The sequence below is a fragment of the Triticum aestivum genome, chromosome 3B (genome assembly GCF_018294505.1).
Source record: "Triticum aestivum cultivar Chinese Spring chromosome 3B, IWGSC CS RefSeq v2.1, whole genome shotgun sequence".
Classification (NCBI taxonomy): Eukaryota; Viridiplantae; Streptophyta; class Magnoliopsida; order Poales; family Poaceae; genus Triticum; species Triticum aestivum.
The window spans coordinates 158,632,617-158,656,408 of record NC_057801.1 but is presented as its reverse complement, the minus strand read 5'-3'; the positions used below and the strand labels follow the sequence as shown (position 1 = coordinate 158,656,408).

General features: G+C 42.3%; 2 protein-coding genes across 2 annotated transcripts; one reads left to right on the top strand and one right to left on the bottom strand.

Annotated features, from left to right (window-relative positions):
- The first annotated feature begins 16,814 nt into the window (after positions 1-16,814).
- LOC123065105 (enoyl-CoA delta isomerase 2, peroxisomal) lies at positions 16,815-18,085 on the top strand. Its single transcript, XM_044488466.1, has one exon. It carries the CDS (start codon positions 16,887-16,889, stop codon positions 17,595-17,597), a length of 711 nt encoding a protein of 236 aa, XP_044344401.1. The 5' UTR covers positions 16,815-16,886; the 3' UTR covers positions 17,598-18,085.
- Positions 18,086-19,884: 1,799 nt separating this feature from the next.
- LOC101867530 (shaggy-related protein kinase GSK1) lies at positions 19,885-23,792 on the bottom strand (the record flags this gene model as incomplete). The annotated part of the gene is given in 11 exon segments (XM_044491931.1): positions 19,885-20,386; positions 20,571-20,672; positions 21,246-21,329; positions 21,510-21,605; positions 21,692-21,742; positions 21,856-21,996; positions 22,575-22,631; positions 22,714-22,788; positions 22,877-23,149; positions 23,247-23,306; positions 23,781-23,792. Coding segments are annotated over 11 exon segments (1,044 nt in total), but the record flags the coding sequence as incomplete, so codon positions are not given.

Below are 23,792 nucleotides of genomic sequence, written 5' to 3'. Positions count from 1 at the left end.
TAATCTAGTTCACATCATCATGTGATTCAACATCAATATTCACATCTGTATGTGATTAACACCCATAGTTCACATCGTCATGTGACCAACACCCGAAGGGTTTACTAGAGTCAATAATTTAGTTCACATCGCTATGTGAATAACACCCAAAGAGTACTAAGGTATGATCATGTTTTGCTCGTGAGAGAAGTTTAGTCAACAGGTCTGTCACATTCAGAGCTGTGTGTATTTTGCAAATATTCTATGTCTACAATGCTCTGCACGGAGCTACTCTTGCTAATTGCTCCCACTTTCAATATGTATCCAGATTGAGACTTAGAGTCATCTGGATCGGTGTAAAAGCTTACATCGATGTAATTCTTTACGACGAACTCTTTTTATCACGTCCATAATCGAGAAACATGTCCTTAGTCCTCACTAAGGATATTCTTGACCGTTGTCCAGTGATCTACTCTTAGATCAAAATTGTATTCCTTTGCCAAACTCAGAGCAAGGTATACAATGGTCTAGTACATAGTATAGCATACTTTATAGAACCTATGATTGAGGCATAGGGAATGACTTTTCATTCTCTTTCTATTTTCTGCCATGGTCGAGTTTTGAGTCTTACTCAACTTCACACCTTGCAACACAGGCAAGAACTCTTTCTTTCACTGTTCCATTTGAACTACTTCAAAATCTTGTCAAGGTATGTACTCATTAAAAAATCTTATCAAGCGTCTTGATCTATCTCTATAGATCTTGATGCTCAATGTGTAAGCAGCTTCACCGAGGTCTTTCTTTGAAAAAATCCTTTCAAACACTCCTTTATGCTTTCCAGAAAAATTCTACATCATTTCCGATCAACAATATGTCATTCACATATACTTATCAGAAAGGCTGTAGTGCTCCCACTCACTTTCTTGTAAATACAGACCTTTCCAAAAGTCTGTATAAAACCATATGCTTTGATCAACGCATCAAAGCGTATATTCCAACTCCGAGATGCTTGCACCAGTCCATTGATGGATCGCTGGAGCTTGCATATTTTGTTAGCACCTTTCGGATCGACAAAACCTTCTGGTTGCATCATATACAACTCTTCTTCCAGAAATCATTCAGGAACATAGTTTTGATATCCATTTGCCAAATTTCATAAAATGTGGAAATTGCTAACATGATTCGGACAGACTTAAGCATCGTTATGAGTGAGAAAATCTCATCATATTCAACACCTTGAACTTGTCGAAAACCTTTTGCGACAGTTCGAGCTTTTGTAGATAGTAACACTACTATCAGTGTCCGTCTTCCTCTTGAAGATCCATTTATTTTCTATGGATTGCCGATCATCAGGCAAGTCCACCAAATTCCACACTTTGTTCTCATACATGGATCCTTTCTCAGATTTCATGGCCTCCAGCCATTTTGTGGAATCTGGGCTCACCATCGCTTCTTCATAGTTCGTAGGTTCATCATGGTCTAGTAACATGACTTCCAGAACAGGATTACCATACCACTCTGGTGCGGATCTTACTTTGGAAGACCTACGAGGTTCGGTAGTAACTTGATCTGAAGCTTCATGATCATCATCATTAGCTTCCTCACTAATTGGTGTAGGAATCACAGGAACTGATTTCTGTGATGAACTACTTATCCAATAAGGGAGCAAGTACAGTTACCTCATCAAGTTCTAATTTCCTCCCACTCACTTCTTTCGAGAGAAACTCCTTCTCTAGAAAGGATCCATCTTAGCAACGAATATCTTGCCTTCGGATCTGTGATAGAAGGTGTACCCAACAATTTCCTTTGGGTATTCTATGAAGACACACTTCTTCGATTTAGGTTCGAGCTTATCAGGTTGAAACTTTTTCACATAAGCATCGCAAACCCAAACTTTAAGAAACGACAACTTTGGTTTCTTGCCAAACCACAGTTCATAAGGCGTCGTCTCAACGGATTTCGATGGTGCCCTATTTAAAGTGAATGCGGCTATCTCTAATGCATGACCCCAAAACGATAGTGGTAAATCGGTAAGATACATCATAGATTGCACCATATCCAATAAAGTGCGGTTATGACGTTCGGACACACCATTACGCTGTGGTGTTCCATGTGGCGTGAGCTGTGAAACTATTCCACATTATTTTATATGAAGGCCAAACTCGTAACTCAAATATTCTCCTCCACGATCAGATCGTAGAAACTTTATTTTCTTGTTACGATGATTCTCCACTTCACTCCGAAATTCTTTGAACTTTTCAAATGTTTCAGACTTGTGTTTCATTAAGTAGATATAGTCATATTTGCTCAAATCATCTTGTGAAGGTCAGAAAATAATGATACCCGCCACGAGCATCAAGACTCATTGGACTGCATACATCGGTATGTATTCTTTCCAACAAATCAGTAGCTCGTTCCATTGTTCCAGAGAACGGAGTTTTAGTCATCTTGCGCATAAGGCACGGTTCACAAACATCAAATGATTCATAATCAAGTGATTCCAAAAATCCATCTTTATGGAGTTTCTTCATGCGCTTCACACTGATATGACCCAAACGGCAGTGCCACAAATAAGTTGCACTATCATTATCGACTCTGCATCTTTTGGCTTCAACATTATGAATATGTGTATCACCATGATCAAGATTCAATAAACCATCAACATTGGGTGTATGACCATAGCAGGTCTTATTCATGTAAACAGAATAACAATTTATTCTATATCTTAGATGAATAATTGTATCGCAATAAACATGATCTAATCATATTTATGCTCAACGCAAACACCAAATAACATTTATTTACGTTCAACACTAATCTCGAAAATATAGGGAGTGTACGATGATGATCATATCAATCTTGGAACCACTTCCAACACACATCGTTACTTCACCCTCAACTAGTCTCTATTTATTCTGTAACTCCTGTTTCAAGTTACTAATCTTAGCAACCGAACAAGTATCAAATACTCAGGGGCTACTATAAACACTAGTAAGGTACACATCAATAACCTGTATATCAAATATACCCTTGTTCACTTTTCCATCCTTCTTATCCACCAAATATTCAAGGCATTTCCGCTTCCAGTGACCATTTCCTTTGCAGTAGAAGCACTTAGTTTCAGGCTTTGGTCCAGCTTTGGGCTTCTTTACGGGAGTGGCAACTTGCTTGCCATTCTACTTGAAGTTCCCTTTCTTTTCCTTTGCCTTTTTCTTGAAACTAGTGGTCTTATCAATCATCAACACTTGATGCTCTTTCTTGATTTCTACCTTCGTTGATTTCAACATCACGAAGAGCTCGAGAATCGTTTTCGTCATCCCTTGCATACTCTAGTTCATCACGAAGTTCTAGTAACTTAGTGATGGTGACTAGAGAATTATGTCAATCACTATCTTATCTGGAAGATTAACTCCCACTTGATTCAAGTGATTGAAGTACCCAGACAATCTGAGCACATGCTCACTAGTTGAGCGATTCTCCTCCATCTTTTAGCTATAGAACTTGTTGGAGACTTCATATCTCTCAACTCGGGTATTTGCTAGAAATATTAACTTCAACTCCTGGAACATCTCATATGGTCCATCACGTTCAAAACGTCTTTGAAGTCCCGATTCTAAGCCGTTTAAGCATGGTGCACTAAACTATCAAGTAGTCATCATTTTGAGCTAGCCAAATGTTCATAACGTATGCATCTGCTCCTGCAATAGGTTTGTCACCTAGCGGTGTATCAAGGACATAATTCTTCTGTGCAGCAATGAGGATAAACCTCAGATCATGGATCCAATCCGCATCATTGCTACTAACATCTTTCAACATAGTTTTCTCTAGGAACATATCAAAATAAACGTATGAAAGCAACAAAGCGAGCTATTGATCTACAAGATAATTTGCAAAATACTACGAGGACTAAGTTCATGATAAATTTAAGTTCAGTTAATCATATTACTTAAGAACTCCCACTTAGATAGACATCTCTCTAATCATCTAAGTGATCACGTGATCCAAATCGACTAAACCATAACCGATCATCACGTGAAATGGAGTAGTTTTCAATGGTGAACATCACTATGTTGATCATATCTACTATATGATTCACGCTTGACCTTTCGGTCTCAGTGTTCCGAGGCCATATCTGCATATGCTAGGCTCGTCAAGTTTAACCCGAGTATTCCGTGTGCGCAAAACTGGCTTGCACCCGTTGTAGATGGACGTAGAGCTTATCACACCCGATCATCACGTGGTGTTTGGGCACGACGAACTTTGGCAACGATGCATACTCAGGGAGAACACTTTTATCTTGAAATTTAGTGAGAGATCATCTTATAATGCTACCGTCAATCAAAACAAAATAAGATGTATAAAAGATAAACATCATATGCAATCAAAAATATGTGACATGATATGGCCATCATCATCTTGTGCCTTTGATATCCATCTCCAAAGCATCGTCATGATCTCCGGCATGACACCATGATCTCCATCATCTTGATCTATATCAATGTGTCATCACATGGTCGTCTCACCAACTATTGCTCTTGCAACTATTGCTATCGCATACCGGTAAAGTAAAGAAATTATTTGGTGCTTGCATCTTATACAATAAAGAGACAACCATAAGGCTTCCGCCAGTTGCCGATAACTTCAACAAAACATGATCATCTCATACAACAACTTATATCTCATCACGTCATGACCATATCACATCACAACATGCCCTCCAAAAACAAGTTAGACATCCTCTACTTTGTTGTTGCAAGTTTTACATGGCTGCTACGGGCTGAGCAAGAACCGTTCTTACCTACACATCAAAACCACAATGATAGTTCGTCAAGTTAGTGTTGTTTTAACCTTCTCAAGGACCGGGCGTAGCCACACTCGGTTCAACTAAAGTTGGAGAAACTGACACCCGCCAGCCACCTGTGTGCAAAGCACGTCGGTAGAACCAGTCTCGCGTAAGCGTACGCGTAATGTCGGTCCGGGCCGCTTCATCCAACAATACCGCTGAACCAAAGTATGACATGCTGGTAAGCAGTATGACTTGTATCGCCCACAACTCACTTGTGTTCTACTCGTGCATATAACATCAACGCATAAAACCTAGGCTCGGATGCCACTGTTGGGGAACGTAGTAATTTCAAAATTTTCCTACGCACACGCAAGATCATGGTGATGCATAGCAATGAGAGGGGAGAGTGTTGTCTATGTACCCTCGTAGACCGAAAGCGGAAGCGTTAGCACAGCGCGGTTGATGTAGTTCGTACGTCTTCACGATCCGACCGATCAAGTACCGAATGTACGGCACCTCCGAGTTCAGCACACGTTCAGCCCGATGACGTCCCTCGAACTCCGATCCAACCGAGTGTTGAGGGAGAGTTTTGTTAGCACGACAGCGTGGTGACGATGTTGATGTTCTACCGATGCAGGGCTTTGCCTAAGCACCGCTATAGTATTATCGAGGTGGACTATGGTGGAGGGGGGCACCGCACACGGCTAAAAGATCAAACAGATCAATTGTTGTTGTGCCTAGAGGTGCCCTCCTGCCCCCGTATATAAAGGATCAAGGGGGAGGAGGCGGCCAACCAGGAGGAGGCGCGTCAGGGAGGAGTCCTACTCCCACCGGGAGTAGGGCTCCCTCCTTTCCTAATCCAAGTAGCAGAGGGGAAGGAAGGGGAGGAGAAGGAGAAGGAAGGAGAGGGAGGAAAAGGAGGAAAGGGGGGCCGGCCCCCTAGTCCAATTCGGTTTGGGCTAGGGGGGCGCGCCCTGCCTCCATTCTTCCACCACTTGGCCCATGAGGCCCATTACTTCTTCCTCGTATTCCCGTAACTCCCCGGTACCCCGAAAAATACCCGAATCACTCGGAACCTTTCCAAAGTCCGAATATAGTCGTCCAATATATCGATCTTTATGTCTTGGCCATTTCGAGACTCCTCGTCATGTCCTCGATCTCATCCGGGACTCCGAACTTCTTAGGTACATCAAAACTCATAAACTCATAATATAACTGTCATCGAAACCTTAAGCGTGCGGATCCTACGGGTTCGAGAACTATGTAGACATGACCGACACACGTTTCCGGTCAATAACCAATAGCGGAACCTGGATGCTCATATTGGCTCCTACATATTCTACGAAGATCTTTATCGGTCAAACCGCATAACAATATACGTTGTTCCCTTTGTCATCGGTATGTTACTTGCCCGAGATTCGACCGTCGGTATCTCAATACCTAGTTCAATCTCCTTACCGGCAAGTCTCTTTACTCGTTCCATAATACATCATCTCGCAACTAACTCATTAGTTCCAATGCTTGCAAGGCTTATAGTGATGTGCATTACCGAGTGGGCCCAGAGATACCTCTCCGACAATCGGAGTGACAAATCATAATCTCGAAATGCGCCAACCCAACAAGTACCTTTGGAGACACCTGTAGAGCACCTTTATAATCACACAGTTACGTTGTGACGTTTGGTAGCACACAAAGTGTTCCTCCGGTAAATGGGAGTTGCATAATCTCATTGTCATAGGAACATGTATAAGTCATGAAGAAAGCAATAGCAACATACTAAATGATCGTGTGCTAAGCTAACGGAATGGGTCATGTCAATCATATCATTCTCCTAATGATGTGATCCCATTAATCAAATGACAACTCATGTCTATGGTTAGAAAACTTAACCATCTTTGATTCACGAGCTAGTCAAGTAGAGGCATACTAGTGACACTCTGTTTGTCTATGTATTCACACATGTATTATGTTTTCGGTTAATAAAATTCTAGCATGAATAATAAACATTTATCATGATATAAGGAAATAAATAATAACTTTATTATTGCCTCTAGGGCATATTTCCTTCATATTCTATGAAGATCTTTATCGGTCAAACCGCACAACAACATACGTTGTTCCCTTTGTCATCGGTATGTTACTTGCCCGAGATTCGATCGTCGGTATCATCATACCTAGTTCAATATCATTACCAGCAAGTCTCTTTACTCGTTCTGTAATGCTTCATCCCGCAACTAACTCATTAGTCACATTGCTTGCATGGCTTATAGTGATGAGCACTACCGAGAGGGCCCGGAGATACCTCTCCGATACACGGAGTGACAAATCCTATTCTCGATCTATGCCAACCCAACAAACACCTTCAGAGACACTTGTAGAGCATCTTTATAATCACCCAGTTATGTTGTGACGTTTCATAGCACACAAGGTGTTCCTCCTGCATTCGGGAGTTTCATAATCTCATAGTAAGAGGAACATGTATAAGCCATGAAGAAAGCAATAGCAATAAAACTTAACGATCATTATGCTAAGCTAACGGGTGGGTCTTGTCCATCACATCATTCTCTAATGATGTGATCCCGTCCATCAAATGATAACACATGTTGATACGTCTCCAACATATCTATAATTTTTTATTGTTCCATGCTATTATATTATCTGTTTTGGATGTTTAATAGGCATTTATATGCTATTTTATATTATTTTTGGGACTAACCTATTAACCGAGGGCACAGTGCCAGTTTCTATTTTTTTGCCTATTTTAGAGTTTCGCAGAAAAGGAATACCAAACGGAGTCCAAATGGAATGAAACCTTCGTGATAATCTTTCTTGGACCCAAAGCTAACCAGAAGACTTGGAGATGAAGTCGGAGACGCAATGAGGAAGCCACGAGGCAGGAGGGCGCGCCCCCACTCTTGTGGGTCCCTCATGGCTCCCCTGACCTAGTTCCTTCGCCTATATATACTCTTATACCCTGAAAACATCCAGGGGAGCCACGAAACCACTTTTCCACCGCCGCAACCTTATGTACCCGTGAGATCCCATCTAGGGACCTTTTCTGGCATCATGCCGGAGGGGATTCGATCACAGAGGGCTTCGACATCAACACCATTACCTCTCTGATAAAGCGTGAGTATTTTACCACAGACCTTCGGGTCCATAGTTATTAGCTAGATGGCTTCTTCTCTCTGTTTGATTCTCAATACCATGTTCTCCTCGATGTTCTTGGAGATCTATTCGATGTAATATTCTTTTATGGTGTGTTTGCCAAGATCTGATGAATTGTGGATTTATGATCAAGATTATCTCTGAATATTATTTGGTTCTTCTCTGAATTCTTATATGCATGATTTGATATCTTTGCAAGTCTCTTCGAATTATCGGTTTAGATTGGCCTACTAGATTGATCTTTCTTGCCATGCGAGAAGTGCTTAGCTTTGGGTTCAATCTTGCGGTGTCCTTTCCCAGTGATAGTAGGGGTTGCAAGGCACGTATTGTATTGTTGCCATCGAGGATAAAAAATGGGGTTTTCATCATATTGCTTGAGATAATTCCTCTACATCATGTCATCTTGCTTAATGCGTTACTCCGTTCTTTATGAACTTAATACTCTAGATGCATGTTGGATAGCGGTCGATGTGTGGAGTAATAGTAGTAGATGCAGGCATGAGTCGGTCTACTTGACATAGACGTGATGCCTATGTTCATGATCATTGCCTTAGATATATGCACTTTTCTATCAATTGCTCGGCAGTAATTTGTTCACCCACCGTAATATTTGCTCTCTTGAGATAAGCCACTAGTGAAACCTATGGCCCTCGGTTCTCTTTTCCATTATATTGAATCTTGTTTACATCTTGCTAGTTTCCGATCTACTATTTTGCAATCTTTTACTTTCCAATCTATAAACCAAAAATACCAAAAATATTTACTTTACCGTTTATCTATCTCTATCAGATCTCACTTTTGCAAGTGACTGTGAAGGGATTGACAACCCCTTTATCGCGTTGGGTGCAAGTTGTTGATTGTTTGTGCAGGTATTCGGTGACTTGTGCGTTGTCTCCTACTGGATTGATACCTTGGTTCTCAAAACTGAGGGAAATACTTACGCTACTTTATTGCATCACTCTTTCCTCTTCAAGGTAAAACCAACGCAAGCTCAAGAGGTAGCAAGAAGGATTTCCTTTTTAAAAAAAAGAAGGATTTCTGGCGCAGTTGCCAGGGAGATCTACGCCAAGTCAAGCTATACCAAGTACCCATCATAAAATGTTCTCCCTTGCATTATATTATTCGCAATTCGCCTCTCGTTTTCCTCTCCCCCACTTCTAAAATGATTTTCGAAAACCTTTGCCTTTTCTTCGCCCCTCTTCCATTCGTCTCTTTTCGCTTGCTTTTTGTGTGCTCATTTGTTAGATTGGTTTGTTGCTATCATGTCTGAAACTGGGGAGGTAATCGTTGAAAATCTTGAAGAAACACTTGAGTCTTGTTATTTGAATCATGAAACTGAAACTCCACCTAATTACAAAACAAAAATCTTTCGTGTGGGGGACGGTAATATTATTGGAAAAATTGTTATCCAAGAATTCTTTGATTGCACGTGATCCATGCCTATTAATAAAAAGTCTATTCTTCTTGAGACCAATTGTTATGCAGACGCCATTGTTATGCTCGTTGAGAAACTAGAAAGAAAATTTGTGCATATTCATCCTGCTTTGCAAAAGGTGTTTTATGAACTTCCCAATATTAATCACCCAATAGCTAAAAGATTGCCACCATTATCCTTATGTGTGAATCTGATTTTATAATACAAGAATCTAGGGATATTTTTTCTTTCTATAAAAAGGATGTTGAACACCCTCGGATTATAGATATTATTTATGACAAAGAAACCATGCGTAGTTTGGAGTCTAGAGATTATCAATCTTATAGTGAAAATCTTAGGAAGAGAATTTCCTATCTTGAAATATCTCAATCTTTGTACCTTGAGGCTTTTGAGGAGTTTGATTGGATTACTAGAGGAATTTATGTAGGATTCAATAGGGATTGGTTGAATAAAATGATGGAGGAACCCGTTAGAATGGAGCTACGCATCTTATATGATGATATATACGGTGATCATCCCGACTATGGGTTTATGAATGTTAAAATTACAAATCAAAGTCCTTTCCATGATTTAAGTTCATCTTCAAAAAGGGAAATAAGGGAAAGGATAGATTTTATAAGACGAGTTTTGGAGGATTTGATGAGAAAAGAATTACATACCGAAGATGGCAATACCTTCTATTCGTGTTTTTATGCCTAGCTAGGGGAGTTAAACGATAGCGCTTGTTGGGAGGCAACCCAATTTTATTTTTGTTATTTGCTTTTTGCTCCTGTTTAGTAATAAATAATCTATCTAGCCTCTAGTTATATGTGGTTTTAAGTTTTAGTTAGTGTTTGTGCCAAGTAGAACATTTGGGAAGACTTGGGTGAAAGTTGATTTGATCTTGCTGAAAAACAGAAACTTTCATGCTCACGAGATTATTTGTCATTTTTAACAAAATAGTGATTTTGAGCTGATTCTTTTTGCAGAAGATTAATAGACAAATTCCTCACGTCCACAACTTTATTTTAGAATTGTTGGAGTTACAGAAGTATTCGGGAGTTACAGATTACTACAGATTGTTCTGCTTTTGACAGATTCTATTTTTGGCGTGTTGTTTGCTTATTTTGATGAATCTATGAGTAGTATCGGGGATAATGAACCATGGAGAAGTTGGAATGTAGTAGATATTACATCAACATAAATAAAGAATGAGCTCACAATAGTAACTTAAAGTGGTGATTTATTTTCTTATACTAACGGAACTCATGAGATTTTCTGTCGAGTTTTGTGTTTTGAAGTTTTCAAGTTTTGGGTAAGGATTTGATGGACTTTGGAATAACAAGTGGCAAGAGACTAAGCTTGGGGATGCCCAAGGCACCCCAAGGTAAAAATCTAAGGACAACCAAAAGCCTAAGCTTTCCGGGGCATCCCCTCTTTCGTCTTCGTCTATCGGTAATTTTACTTGAGGCTATATTTTTATTCACCACATGATATATGTTTTGCTTGGAGCGTCTTGTATGATTTGAGTCTTTGCTTTTTATTTTACCACAATCATCCTTGCTGTACAAACCTTTTGGGAGAGACACGCATGAATCGTGACTTATTTAGAATACTCTATGTGCTTCACTTATATCTTTTGAGCTAGACAATATTACTCTAGTGCTTCACTTATATCTTTTAGAGCACGGCAGTGGTTTTATTTTATAGAAATTGTTGAACTCTCATGCTTCACTTATATTATTTTGAGAGTCTTTTAGAACAGCATGGTAATTTGCTTAGGTTATAAAATTAGTCCTAATATGATGGGCATCCAGGATGGATATAATAAAAACTTTCATATGAAGTGCATTGAATACTATGAGAAGTTTGATTCTTTATGATTGTTTTGAGATATGAAGATGGTGATATTAGAGTCAAGCTAGTAGAGTAGTTGTGAATTTGAGAGATACTTGTGTTAAAGTTTGTGATTCCCGTAGCATGCACGTATGGTGAACTGTTATGTGATGAAGTTGGAGCATGATTTATTTATTGATTGTCTTCCTTATGAGTGGCGGTCGGGGACGAGCGATGGTCTTTTCCTACCAATCTATCCCACTAGGAGCATGAGTGTAGTACTTCGTTTCAATAACTAATAGATTTTTGCAATAAGTATGTGAGTTCTTTATGACTAATGTTGAGTCCATGGATTATACGCACTCTCACTCTTCCACCATTGCTAGCCTCTCTTGTGTCGCGCAATTTTCACCGATACCATACACCCACCATATACCTTCCTCAAAAAAGCCACCATACCTACCTATTATGGCATTTCCATAGCCATTCCGAGATATATTTCCATGCAACTTTCCACCATTCCGTTTATTATGACACGCTCCATCATTGTCATATTGCTTCGCATGATCATGTAGTTGACATCGTATTTCTGGCAAAGCCACGGTTCATAATTTTTTCATACATGTCACTCTTGATTCATTGCATATCCCAATACACCGCCCGAGGCATTCACATAGAGTAATATTTTGTTCTAAGCATTGAGTTGTAATTCTTGAGTTTTACGTAAACAAAAGTGTGATGATCTTCATTATTAGAGCATTATCCCAGTGAGGAAAGCATGATGGAGACTATGATTCCTCCACAAGTCGGGATAAGGCCATAAAAAAAGAGAAGGCCCAAATAAAAAATGAGATAAAAAGAGACAAGGGGCAATGTTACTATCCTTTTTCCACACTTGTGCTTCAAAGTAGCACCATGATCTTCATGATAGAGAGTCTCTTATGTTGCCACTTTCATATACTTGTGGGAATTTTCGTTATAGAACTTGGCTTGTATATTCCAATGATGGTCTTCCTCAAAATGCCCTAGGTCTTCATGAGCAAGCAAGTTGGATGCACACCCACTTAGTTTCTTTTTGAGCTTTCATACACTTATAGCTCTAGTGCATCCGTTGCATGGAAATCCCTACTCACTCACATTGATATCTATCGATGGGCATCTCCATAGCCCGTTAATACGCCTAGTTGATGTGAGACTATCTTATCCTTTTTGTCTTCTCCACAACCACCATTCTATTCCACCTATAGTGTTATATCCATGGCTCACGCTCATGTATTGCGTTAAGGTAAAAAAAGTTTGAGAACATCAAAAGTATGAAACAATTGCTTGGCTTGTCATCGGGGTTGTGCATGATTTAAATATTTTTTGTGATGAAGATAGAGCATGGCCAGATTATATGATTTTGTAGGGATAGCTTTCTTTGGACATGTTATTTTGAGAAGACATGATTGCTTTGTTAGTATGCTTGAAGTATTATTATTTTTATGTCAGTATTAAACTTTTGTCTTGAATCTTTCGGATCTGAACATTCATGCCACAATAAAGAAAATTACATGGATACATATGTTAGGTAGCATTCCACATCAAAAATTATGTTTTTATCATTTACCTACTTGAGGAAGAGCAGGAATTAAGCTTGGGGATGCTTGATACGTCTCCAACGTATCTATAAATTTTGATTGTTCCATGCTATTATATTATCTGTTTTGGATGTTTAATAGGCATATATATGCTATTTTATATTATTTTTGGGACTAACCTATTAACCGAGGGCCCAGTGCCAGTTTCTGTTTTTTTTGCCTATTTTAGAGTTTCGTAGAAAAGGAATACCAAACGGAGTCCAAACGGAATGAAACCTTCCCGATAATCTTTCTTGGACCGAAAGCAAACCAGAAGACTTGAAGATGAAGTCAGAGACGCGTCGAGGAAGCCACGAGGCAGGAGGGAACGCCCAGGGGGGTAGGGCGCGCCCCCCACCCTCGTGGGTCCCTCGTGGGTCCCCTGACCTAGTTCCTTCACCTATATATACTCTTATACCCTGAAAACATCCAGGGGATCCACGAAACCACTTTTCCACCGTCGCAACCTTTTGTACCCGTGGGATCCCATCTAGGGACCTTTTCCGGCGTCCTGCCGGAGAGGGATTCGATCACGGAGGGCTTCTACATCAACACCATTACCTCTCTGATGAAGCGTGAGTAGTTTACCACAGACCTTCGGGTCCATAGTTATTAGCTAGATGGCTTGTTCTCTCTCTTTGATTCTCAATACCATGTTCTCCTCGATGTTCTTGGAGATCTATTCGATGTAATATTCTTTTACGGTGTGTTTGCAGAGATCTAATGAATTGTGGATTTATGATCAAGATTATCTATGAAAATTATTTGGTTCTTCTCTGAATTCTTATATGCATGATTTGATATCTTTACAAGTATCTTCGAATTATCGGTTTAGTTTGGCTACTAGATTGATCTTTCTTGCCATGGGAGAAGTGCTTAGCTTTGGGTTCAATCTTGCGGTGTCCTTTCCCAGTGACAGTAGGGGAGGCAAGGCACGTATTGCATTGTTGCCATCGAGGATAAAAGGATGGGATTTTCATCATATTGCTTGAGTTAATTCCTCTACATCATGTCACCTTACTTAATGCGTTACTCCGTTCTTTATGAACTTAATACTCTAGATGCATGCTGGATAGTGGTCGATGTGTGGAGTAATAGTAGTAGATGCAGGCAGGAGCCGGTCTACTTGACACGGATGTGATGCCTATGTTCATGATCATTGCCTTAGATATCGTCATAACTATGCGATTTTCTATCAATTGCTCGGCACTAATTTGTCACCCACCATAATATTTGCTATCTTGAGAGAAGCCACTAGTGAAACCTATGGCCCCCGGGTCTCTTTTCCATTATATTGAATCTTGTTTACATCTTGCTAGTTTCCGATCTACTATTTTGCAATCTTTTATTTTCCAATCTATAAACCAAAAATACCAAAAATACTTTGCAATCTTTTGCAAGTGACCGTGAAGGGATTGGCAACCCCTTTATCGTGTGGGTGCAAGTTGTTGATTGTTTGTGCAGGTATTCGGTGGCTTGTGCGTTGTCTCCTACTGGATTGATACCTTGATTCTCAAAACTGAGGGAAATACTTACGCTACTTTGTTGCATCAGCCTTTCCTCGTCAAGGGAAAACCAACACAAGCTCAAGAGGTAGCACATGTCTATGGTCAGGAAACATAATCATCTTTGATTAACGAGCTAGTCAAGTAGAGGCATACTTGGGACACTTTATTTTGTCTATGTATTCACACTGTACTAAGTTTCTGGTTAATACAATTCTAGCATGAATAATAAACATTTACCATGATATAAGGAAATATAAATAACAACTTTATTATTGCCTCTAGGGCATATTTCCTTCAGTCTCCCACTTGCACTAGAGGCAATAGTCTAGATTACATAGTAATGATTCTAACACCCATGGAGTCTTGGTGCTGATCCTGTTTTTCTCGTGGAAGAGGCTTAGTCAACGGGTCTGCAACATTCAGATCCGTATGTATATTGTAAATATCCCCTCCTTGACTTGATCGCGGATGGAATTGAAGCGTCTCTTGATGTGTTTGGTTCTCTTGTGAAATCTGAATTCCTTTTCCAAGGCAATTGCTCCAGTACAAGAACATGGAGAACGGGCGCCAGCGCAAATTTAGTCTAGGCTAACTTCCGGATGCTTCGATTTAACGAAATTGTCTCAATTTGAATGAACATGATCCAATTTAAATAAAAATCATCCAATTTGTATTAATATCATTCGGTTTGCTTGAGAAAATCGTCTGATTTTGATCAATCTTGTTTAAAATATACATGGACGCGGTTGAACAATGTCCGTCTTAGGGGGTCGGCGTTGTAGGTTCCCTTAATCATAAATATTGGTGGCATGTTGAGAATGGTAAGAAGAAGATGGTGTGGTTAAAGTGGGACAAAATGGCACTGCCGAAATCAAAAGGCGGCATGGGGTTCAGAGACATGAGAGCATTTAACCAAGCTATGTTGGCTAAGTAGGCTTGGCGTTAATTGATTCCCCAGATAGTTTGTGTGCCCACCTTCGAAAGGCCAAGTATTATCCGAACAATAATATTCTTGATACTGTGTTTCCCGCGAACTCATCGGCAGTATGGAAAGGTATTGTTTATGGCCTGGATCTGGTTAAGAAGGGTATTATATGGAGAGTGGGCTACGATGTTGCGATTAAAGCATGGCGCGATCCATGGATTCCGCATGGTCATGATTACCGGCCGGTTACGCCTAAGCGAAAATGTAGGTTTAATCGTGTTTCTGATTTTCTTCATACTAATGGTGCATGGAATATGGAGCTTCTTGAGGAGCATTTTTGGCCTATGGACGTACATCATATTTTGAAAATTCAGACATCACCTAGGAATCATCATGATTTCCTTGCGTGGGCTCCTGAAAAGAATGGGAGATTTAGTGTGAAGAGTGCTTGGCTGGCTACGCATGAACACGAGGATAATTTTGCAGGTGGTGCTCCCAATCCCTACCCGGGTGGTGAGCGTTCTCTATGGGCATGTATCTGGCGAGCGAAAGTTCCACTCAAGATGCGGGTCACCGCCTGGAAGGTTGCGGCTGGGGCCTTAGCAACAAATGAATGCAAAGTGACTAGACATCTCTCAAATCGTGGAACATGTCATGTGTGTGGTCTTGAAGTGGAGAGCTCCTTCTATGCTTTAATTACATGCGGCCATGCAAGGGCAAATTAGCAGGGCATGCGTGAGTTCTGGCCGCTACTGGCGACGGACCTACTGATAGACAATGGCAAGGATTGTTACATGTTTTATCTGGATGTTCTCATCAAGTTCGTGACATGGTTATTTTGCTTATTTGGCGTATTTGGAGTCCCAGGTCAGATATAGCACATGGCAAGGTAGTTCCTCAGTTGGAAATAAGTATTGATTTCTTGGTCAGTTATCTGAAGTCCCTAGATCTTGCTCGGAGATATAGCACTGAAGAGATTATCAAAGGTAAAATGATCCTGTTGGAGGTCCAGACTCCGAAACCTATGGGTAGTGGCCAGTGTGTGCCATGGCCTCCTCCTCCAGTGGGCCAGGCAACCCTCTCGGTGGATGGTTCTTTTTCTGTTCATGATGGCTCCGCTGTGACTGGTATGGTGGTACTACGTCATAACGGTTCGGCCATCTTTGCTGCTTATAGGGTTTTATTCAGATGCAATTATGCTCTTGAAGCTGAGATTCATGCGCTTATGCAAGATATGGCTTTAGCTCTCCAACACACAGAACTGCAAGTCATCGTCCAGTCGGATTCAATCGAGGCTCTATCCATCTTATCAAATAAGAATCTCTCACAATCAGCTTATGGGCAATTGGTAGCTGAGAGCAAGGCCCTCATGGGTAATTACAGCCGTACTGAATGGTGTACTGCTATTTGGTTTCACAGAGGCCCTTCGTGTATCGAGGATCTCTTGCCAGTAGATTGTAATTCTATAATTTTGGAATAAAACTCATCTTTGTCGGAAAAAAAAAGATTCCCTTAATCATCTCTCGGAGCTACGTTGCGGCTTTCCACGTGAAATGGACTGGCACAAATCATATTTTAGGCATGATAAATAACAGAACCGGGAAGATAAACCCTCCATCACCTCGCGATCCCCAGATCCCACACGGGAAAAATGTGCACAGTGGAGAAGCGCGGCCGCGTCCACCTCATCACCCTCACCGGCGCCGGTGAGCACCGACTCAGCCCATCCCTCATCTCGGCCCTCCGCACAGCCGTGGCCACCGTCCGCGCCTCCCCCGGTGCCGGTGCCCTCGTGCTGGCCGCCGAGGGCAAGTACTTCTCCAACGGCTTCGACCAAGCCTGGGCGCGCACGGTCCCGCCCCACCTCCACGACTCCATGAGAGGAGCCTTCCGCGCCCTCGTGGCCGACCTCCTCGCGCTGCCCATGCCCACCGTGGCCGCCGTCACGGGCCACGCAGCCGCCGCCGGCTGCGCGCTGGCCCTCGCGCACGACTCCGTCGTCATGCGCGCCTCCCGCGGGTTCCTGTACATGAGCGAGGTCGACGTCGGCCTCAAGTTCGCCGACTACTTCGGGGAGCTACTCCGGCAGAAGGTCCCCAACGCAGCGGCCAGGAGGGACATGGTCCTCGGGGGGAAGAAGATGACGGCGGCTGAGGCGGTGCGGCTGGGCATCGTGGACGCGGCCGCGGACGGCGGCGTCGAAGACGTGGTGGCCGCGGGCGTCGCGGCAGCCGAGGTGCTCGCGACGAGGGGTTGGGACGGGGAGATCGTGGCCGAGATCCGGAAGGCGATGTGGCCCGCCGTGTGGGGCAAGGTCAAGGACCACGGCGCCGAGGCAGCGGCAGCGCGGCCGCGTCTGTAGGCTCCGGTATATCGTACGAGGCCACTCCTTGTGCTCGAGCATTCGCGTAGCCTGAAGAATTGCTCTGGATCCACGGCATGCCGTGGATCTGGGAACTTCAGCTGAGAACAGAGTAATGTTCAGGAACTGCTCGAACAGAATCGTGTCGCCAAGAAGATCCGCACCGGCGACATGTGATGAGCGCACCGTGCTGGTGGTTTTCCTTGTACTCCTATTGATCTTCGCATCGGGTTTCATTGACTGTTGTTACTCTGACGGAAGCTCGTTGCTGATAGACTTCTGAACTTCTGAAGCATGACTGAATGAAGAGATGAAGATGAACTGCTTTCGCGTATATGGGCAGGGCACTCGTGTTTTTCATTAACCATGGTGCACAGCATTGTCGTTGGCCACCAGATCGGGTAGGAAGTCCGGGGTGAGGTGCTACTCCCTCCGTTTCACAAATATAAGATGTTTTGAATATTTTAATATAGATATATACGGACCAATTGGATGAACAAATATATTAAAACACGTCTATGTACATCTGATTTACAAAAATGTTACAAATCTTGTATTAGTGAGGGGAGGGAGTATTCCCTAAGACAATTATTTGCCTTAAATCGTCCTGCTAATGCCACGAACAAATTTGTTTTTAAACAATGGCATAAGTTTTGGTTCATCCATTCATCAAGAAGAATAGAGCTTGTTTACACAGTAACATAATTTAAAAGAGGTTGTTACTCTCCCGCTAGTATTGAACGCAAGCTCTTTGCCCCACGATCACCCGGTTTCATTCTTGATGACGATGCCAAGAAAAAATGGCGGCGGTGTAGACTTGTGACAAAAACCCATGCGTTCTTTCCATTCCAAATAGTCCAACTAACAAGGATGACATGGAAAGTCATGGCTTTTTCTATTTGGGACGTGCAAGACGGACAGGTTGAGCCATCATTCCTTGTTAGAATGCTCCAAACTCTACGTCGAAGTGCCTATGCTCTCTATTTGAAGCCACTCCTTATATGTAAGTCTGAGGGGGCCGTGCCCCCCCCCCCCCCCCCCCCAGCCCAAATGAGATTATTGGCAACATGCCAAGATCACACATGCTTTAAGCACTTGTTCGGCTGTGTCGCCTCAGTTCCTATTCCCCAACCCCGCTCGTACATGGCTGCTCCCTGCTCCAACCATGAACCAGTTGTGCGAGTCAATCTGGATAGCAAAATTTAGAATTTCTTGTTATTTCCTTGTATGAGTTTGATTAATAACTTAAAAATCAGTATGCCTATTCATTTCATCTAATTGGGGATTTTTTGTTGCTTGCACCACATATTTGCTCTACTGATCGTAGTTACTATCAGTTGCTTGAATTGTGGCAAACCTATTTTTTTGGCCCCCCATATATTCTTGTCAAGCTCCGCCACTTGAACTGGCACTTGTGAAAAGATAACACGGATTCTTGCGCTCTTTTACAGAGTGGACAAATGCCAATTTTGCCACCCATAATTAGCCAATTCTGTCGGCAGCTCAAATTATACTTTGGATCATGAACCAAGCAAATAACTTGACCTTAGGGCAGTGCCCAAGCCCTCCACGCCAAGTGCTTCATATCGGCCTGCGTGGTTCCCTTGCACCTTATGTACAGAGGCTGCCGAATTCCCTTGCACCTTATATACAGAGGCTGCCGAATAGTGCCCGATGGCCGTACGCTTCCAACTAATGTCTTCCTCGACATTTTCACCAAGTCATTGATGAGCGCCCAAAGGACTATGTATTCCAGGATATGAGCCACGGTAGGGTTGGTGGAGATTTTGATCCAGAAAATCCACGCATCATCCTTCAAAGCTTCACACCTTCCACTTCTTCCTTGTGAAACTTCTTTGGCTTCTTTCCATAAGGGAGTCCAAAAAAGGGGCTCACGCGCCGTTGTCAATGGTGATGATGTTTGAAGCATAGAATAAGTCGAGGTCCAACGCATCGCAAGGATTACCGGTTGTTGGTTCCTTCCTGTGATAGAAGACCATCTCAACCTAAGGGCCTTCACAAACTTGTCGTATCCCAATTGACTTCCCATTTTGCACCGGTGGTCTTTCAGTTCCCTACCATAGAACGTGTCCACCGATTGCGTTGCCTCCAGCGTGTCAATTTTAGCAGCTAACCTCTCCGGTAGGATGTACATGGCCTTGGAAGGGGGTGATGATCGGCCTCAAGGGGCAACAGTCACCTTGGGCAACCAAAGGCACCCCAGGTGGCCGGTGCACAATTCCCGACTTGCCGAAAACCATGCGTCACAACAGGTAATCAGGCCATGTAAGAGAAGAAGAGTCATTTGCTGCAGGACGACGACATTTACATCAGGGACAAGGGACAAAACATGGAGCAGCTACTGCCGCATTACAGTACCACTACCAAGCATTACAAAAATGTACTTAAAACAAGTCACAGACCTAGCATTAACATATGTCTCCACCTCCTACATCATTGCTCTTACCTACTAATAATAAGTAACAACTCAACCAACATGTGCCGCCATGTACTTAAACATGGGCGGCACCGGCAACAACAACAACGATTCTTCCAAGGTCAGGTAATTTACATAGTTGTACTTCTTTCACTGGCACTGGCACTGGCACTGGATCGGTCTCTCCTCAGGATTTAGGAGAGCTGATTCTTCGATGATGGCGGACAAACAAAAAATATGGGCAATGCGGCGCGCCCATCTAGCTCCCAGCATGGGCGAAGTTGAGGCCATTTTGCCGTCGAACATGTTCCGGAACAAGCCTGTTGATGAGCTCTGGAGAGGCATTCGCTAGCTGCATTGCCAGAAAAGAACATTGATGAGCACAGTGCATCAAGAGCCCAAGAGGGATCTTTCCAGGCTAGCAAGGACATGCTGTTGCCTTCCTAATTATTGAACTGATCATGTGCCTGAAATCAGTCATCTTTTTTTCTACAACTTAAATGGTGGCTGCTTGAACGGTGTATCTTTTTACTTACTTCAGGTTTGAAGTTGAACAGAGGAGGGAATGGGCGGCCATTCGGCAAGCGTGCATTCGGCTCACGTAGCTCATCAAAGAAGGAATGTGCACATGCATCAAGCTGCACAGGAAAACAAACATATAAGAACGTTTTAAACTGAACAGATTGCTAGTTTTTAAAGATTACGTTGTTTTCAAGCTAAAGTAACAGCATTAACATAGACCCTTTTCTAGGTGGAGCACTAGCTGTAGTTAACAAGCACATGTGACTATAAAGTTGCACCCACTATCTATCAGTCAAGACTCATCAACATTAGTTCTGGACCACAGGATATCATAATTATAATGCCAACGAGGACCAGAAGCTAATCAGTGACTGAAAGCTAAGCATTGATGCTTCCAAAAACTCCAAAAAATAATCCTACTTCCACGAAGGTGCAGAAGAGCCTCCTTTTATCGTTAATGATTAAATAATTGCACATATATTCCTCTACCTTTCACAAAAAGAATAATTAACTGTAATACAGCATTTCAGATATGAATGTTAGAAAAGACAAAACCATGTACTAGTATCACACACAAAAAAAACGCAAGAGGTAAAATAACTTTAGTACACCTCATTTAGTATTTATCCACCCAGCCACTTAGCACAACCTTTAAGAGCAATCACAAAGCCAAGCACGGAAAAACTTACAGCAGTGCAACGTAGGTTTGGTGAATACTGGAGAAGGCGGGAGGCAAGATCTATAGCTTCAGCGGGCATTCTCTTGTGGAAAATCTAGGGAAAGGAAAGTAGAGCAACCCATTAGCCGCAGGCACATTTTTAATTCATAATTTATTGATGGTGTAGAGAAAGAAGCTGGTAACAAATTGATATGCAAGAAGATGTGGACTTAATACCATGCAAGTATAACGAGATGATGCAGTTGATTCAACATAAAACTTAACGTATGTCTACCTTGTGCCAAGGATGAGCCTTAATCTGAGGAAACCTGAACTCAGTATAGTTGGGGTTCATGCACCGAATTTCCTCACGGGTTGGAGTACCAAGAACCTGCAATTATATCACATGGCTTTAAAAAACACCCATAGCAGAAGAACTCAAGAAGACAATGTTGCATGTGAAGCATCAGGCAGTACCTTGATAATCTCCACTAGCTGATCAACCGCAGTCTCTCCTGGAAACAGAGGCTGACAAATACACAACACATAGGATGATCAGAATCACCTCATGGACAATATAGTCTAATCAATGTACCCAAAGTCCCAAACAAGGCCAAAGCCCCTTAGAGAAGGTAACTAACCTGACCAAGAAGTAGCTCTGCAAGAACACATCCAGCTGACCATATGTCTATTGAAGTTGTATATTCAGTTGCGCCAAATATGAGCTCAGGAGCACGATAGTAGCGAGAGCATATGTATGCTATATTGGGTTCACCAGGTACCTGAAAAAACAAGAGGGCAATGGTCAATACATGGGGTTAGAGCTAGAGAGTGTGGAAACAACCAAATTGAAGAAAAAAACTGACTCAAGTTTTTCTACAACCAAGGTCAGGCTTGGCAACCTTGCACCAAGATAAAAGATACAGTTTATGTACATTGTGTCGCCTACAGGGCAGTTGGAGTAATGAATAAAGCGGACAGCATACAGATAACAGTGTGTAATGAACCCAATTCGGAAAACAAGTTTAAAGTAGATAGTCAGACACCAATTATACAATGGATCAATCATGAAAATGGACTGTCAAGTATGGGAAAAAATGTCCACTTGTCCAGTTCCACTGTTATATTAAAGCCAACTTTAAGCTGTGATTTCAAAGCTCAGGGCATACTCGCAAGACTCAACATCTTACACGTTATTACGGAAAAAACTAGCATACTACTCTTGATAATGATAAATAATGGGATAGATCACATGCTATGTCAACAGTATGACCGGTCAGACACTAGATGTCTAGAGCAATTCAAAACTAAATGCAACACTGAAATAAACTACTGATTCTTAAGGGGGAAATCAACTTACCAGAACTTTTGCACTTCCAAAGTCACATATCTTGACTTGATGGGTTAGAGGATCAACCTGTATTGGCAAGAGAAGTGACCAATTCAGGACCAACTATAAAATCGTACAAGTAACAAGATCGTGTTCACACAACACATACCAAAACATTTTGTGGTTTCACATCCCTGTGGCAAACTCCTGGAACAGTATGAACATAAGCTAGCCCTCTAAAAAGCTGTAAATAAAAAAGGCAAAAGATACATTAGCAGAGTAATAAGGCAGTTATAGGCGGCCAGGCAAGTGCAATATGATGGTTCACGGACCTGATACATGTAAAGCTTGACATAGATAAGCGGCATCCGCTGGTTGGCATTGCTGTAGTGCTTGAGCACACGGTATAGAGTCTCAGGGACATACTCCATGACAAGGTTCAGGAACAGCTCATCCCTGCTTGTGGTCGAGAAGAAGCAGTGCTTCAGAGAGACGACATTGGGGTGGTCCATGGAGCGCATAAGCTGCAGCTCACGGTTCTTGTAACGGCGATCCTGCAGCACCTTCTTGATGGCCACAGTCTCTCCAGTCTCCAAGCACTTAGCCTACATGTGAGAAGCAGTTGAATTTGATAAGCATTGCATCAACTAATTGGCAATGGCACATAAAGCAAAAGCAAACCACGAGACAAAGGGAACGTACCTGGAAGACAATCCCAAATGAACCAGTTCCTACCACCCGCTCAGCCATGTAGCTAATTGTCTGCAATCAGGATTAAAACAACATAAAAATGTATCCTCTAAAAACAACAAACTGAGCACAAAACAAGTAGCACTTTAGAACATGATTTCGGTATGCGCTTTAGCCATAACACGGAAAGCAGGCAGTAGATCGAGCGATGGCCACATAATTTCTCTGCCGCATACCAAATCGGTTGAACATATGCAAAAGCCACTGTTTCTGGTCAACAAAACCCGCAAAATCAGCTGCATCGCAGTGATTTCCTGTACGAATCGCCACCAGACCACCCCAAACCCCCCCTCCCCCAAAAAAGTAGAGCACTGGCTAAAGCTAGACATTTTTTGCTAGAGACCACAAATCCCTTAGCGGAGCGAGAGACTACGGCACTAACAGCACAGGAATGTGAACCACCGTGAGGAACAGGCACATTTGACCAGACGCGCGCGCGAGAGCGAGGAAGAGGAACATAAAATCGAGAACACGCAAGCTGCTCACCCTCTTCGGCTC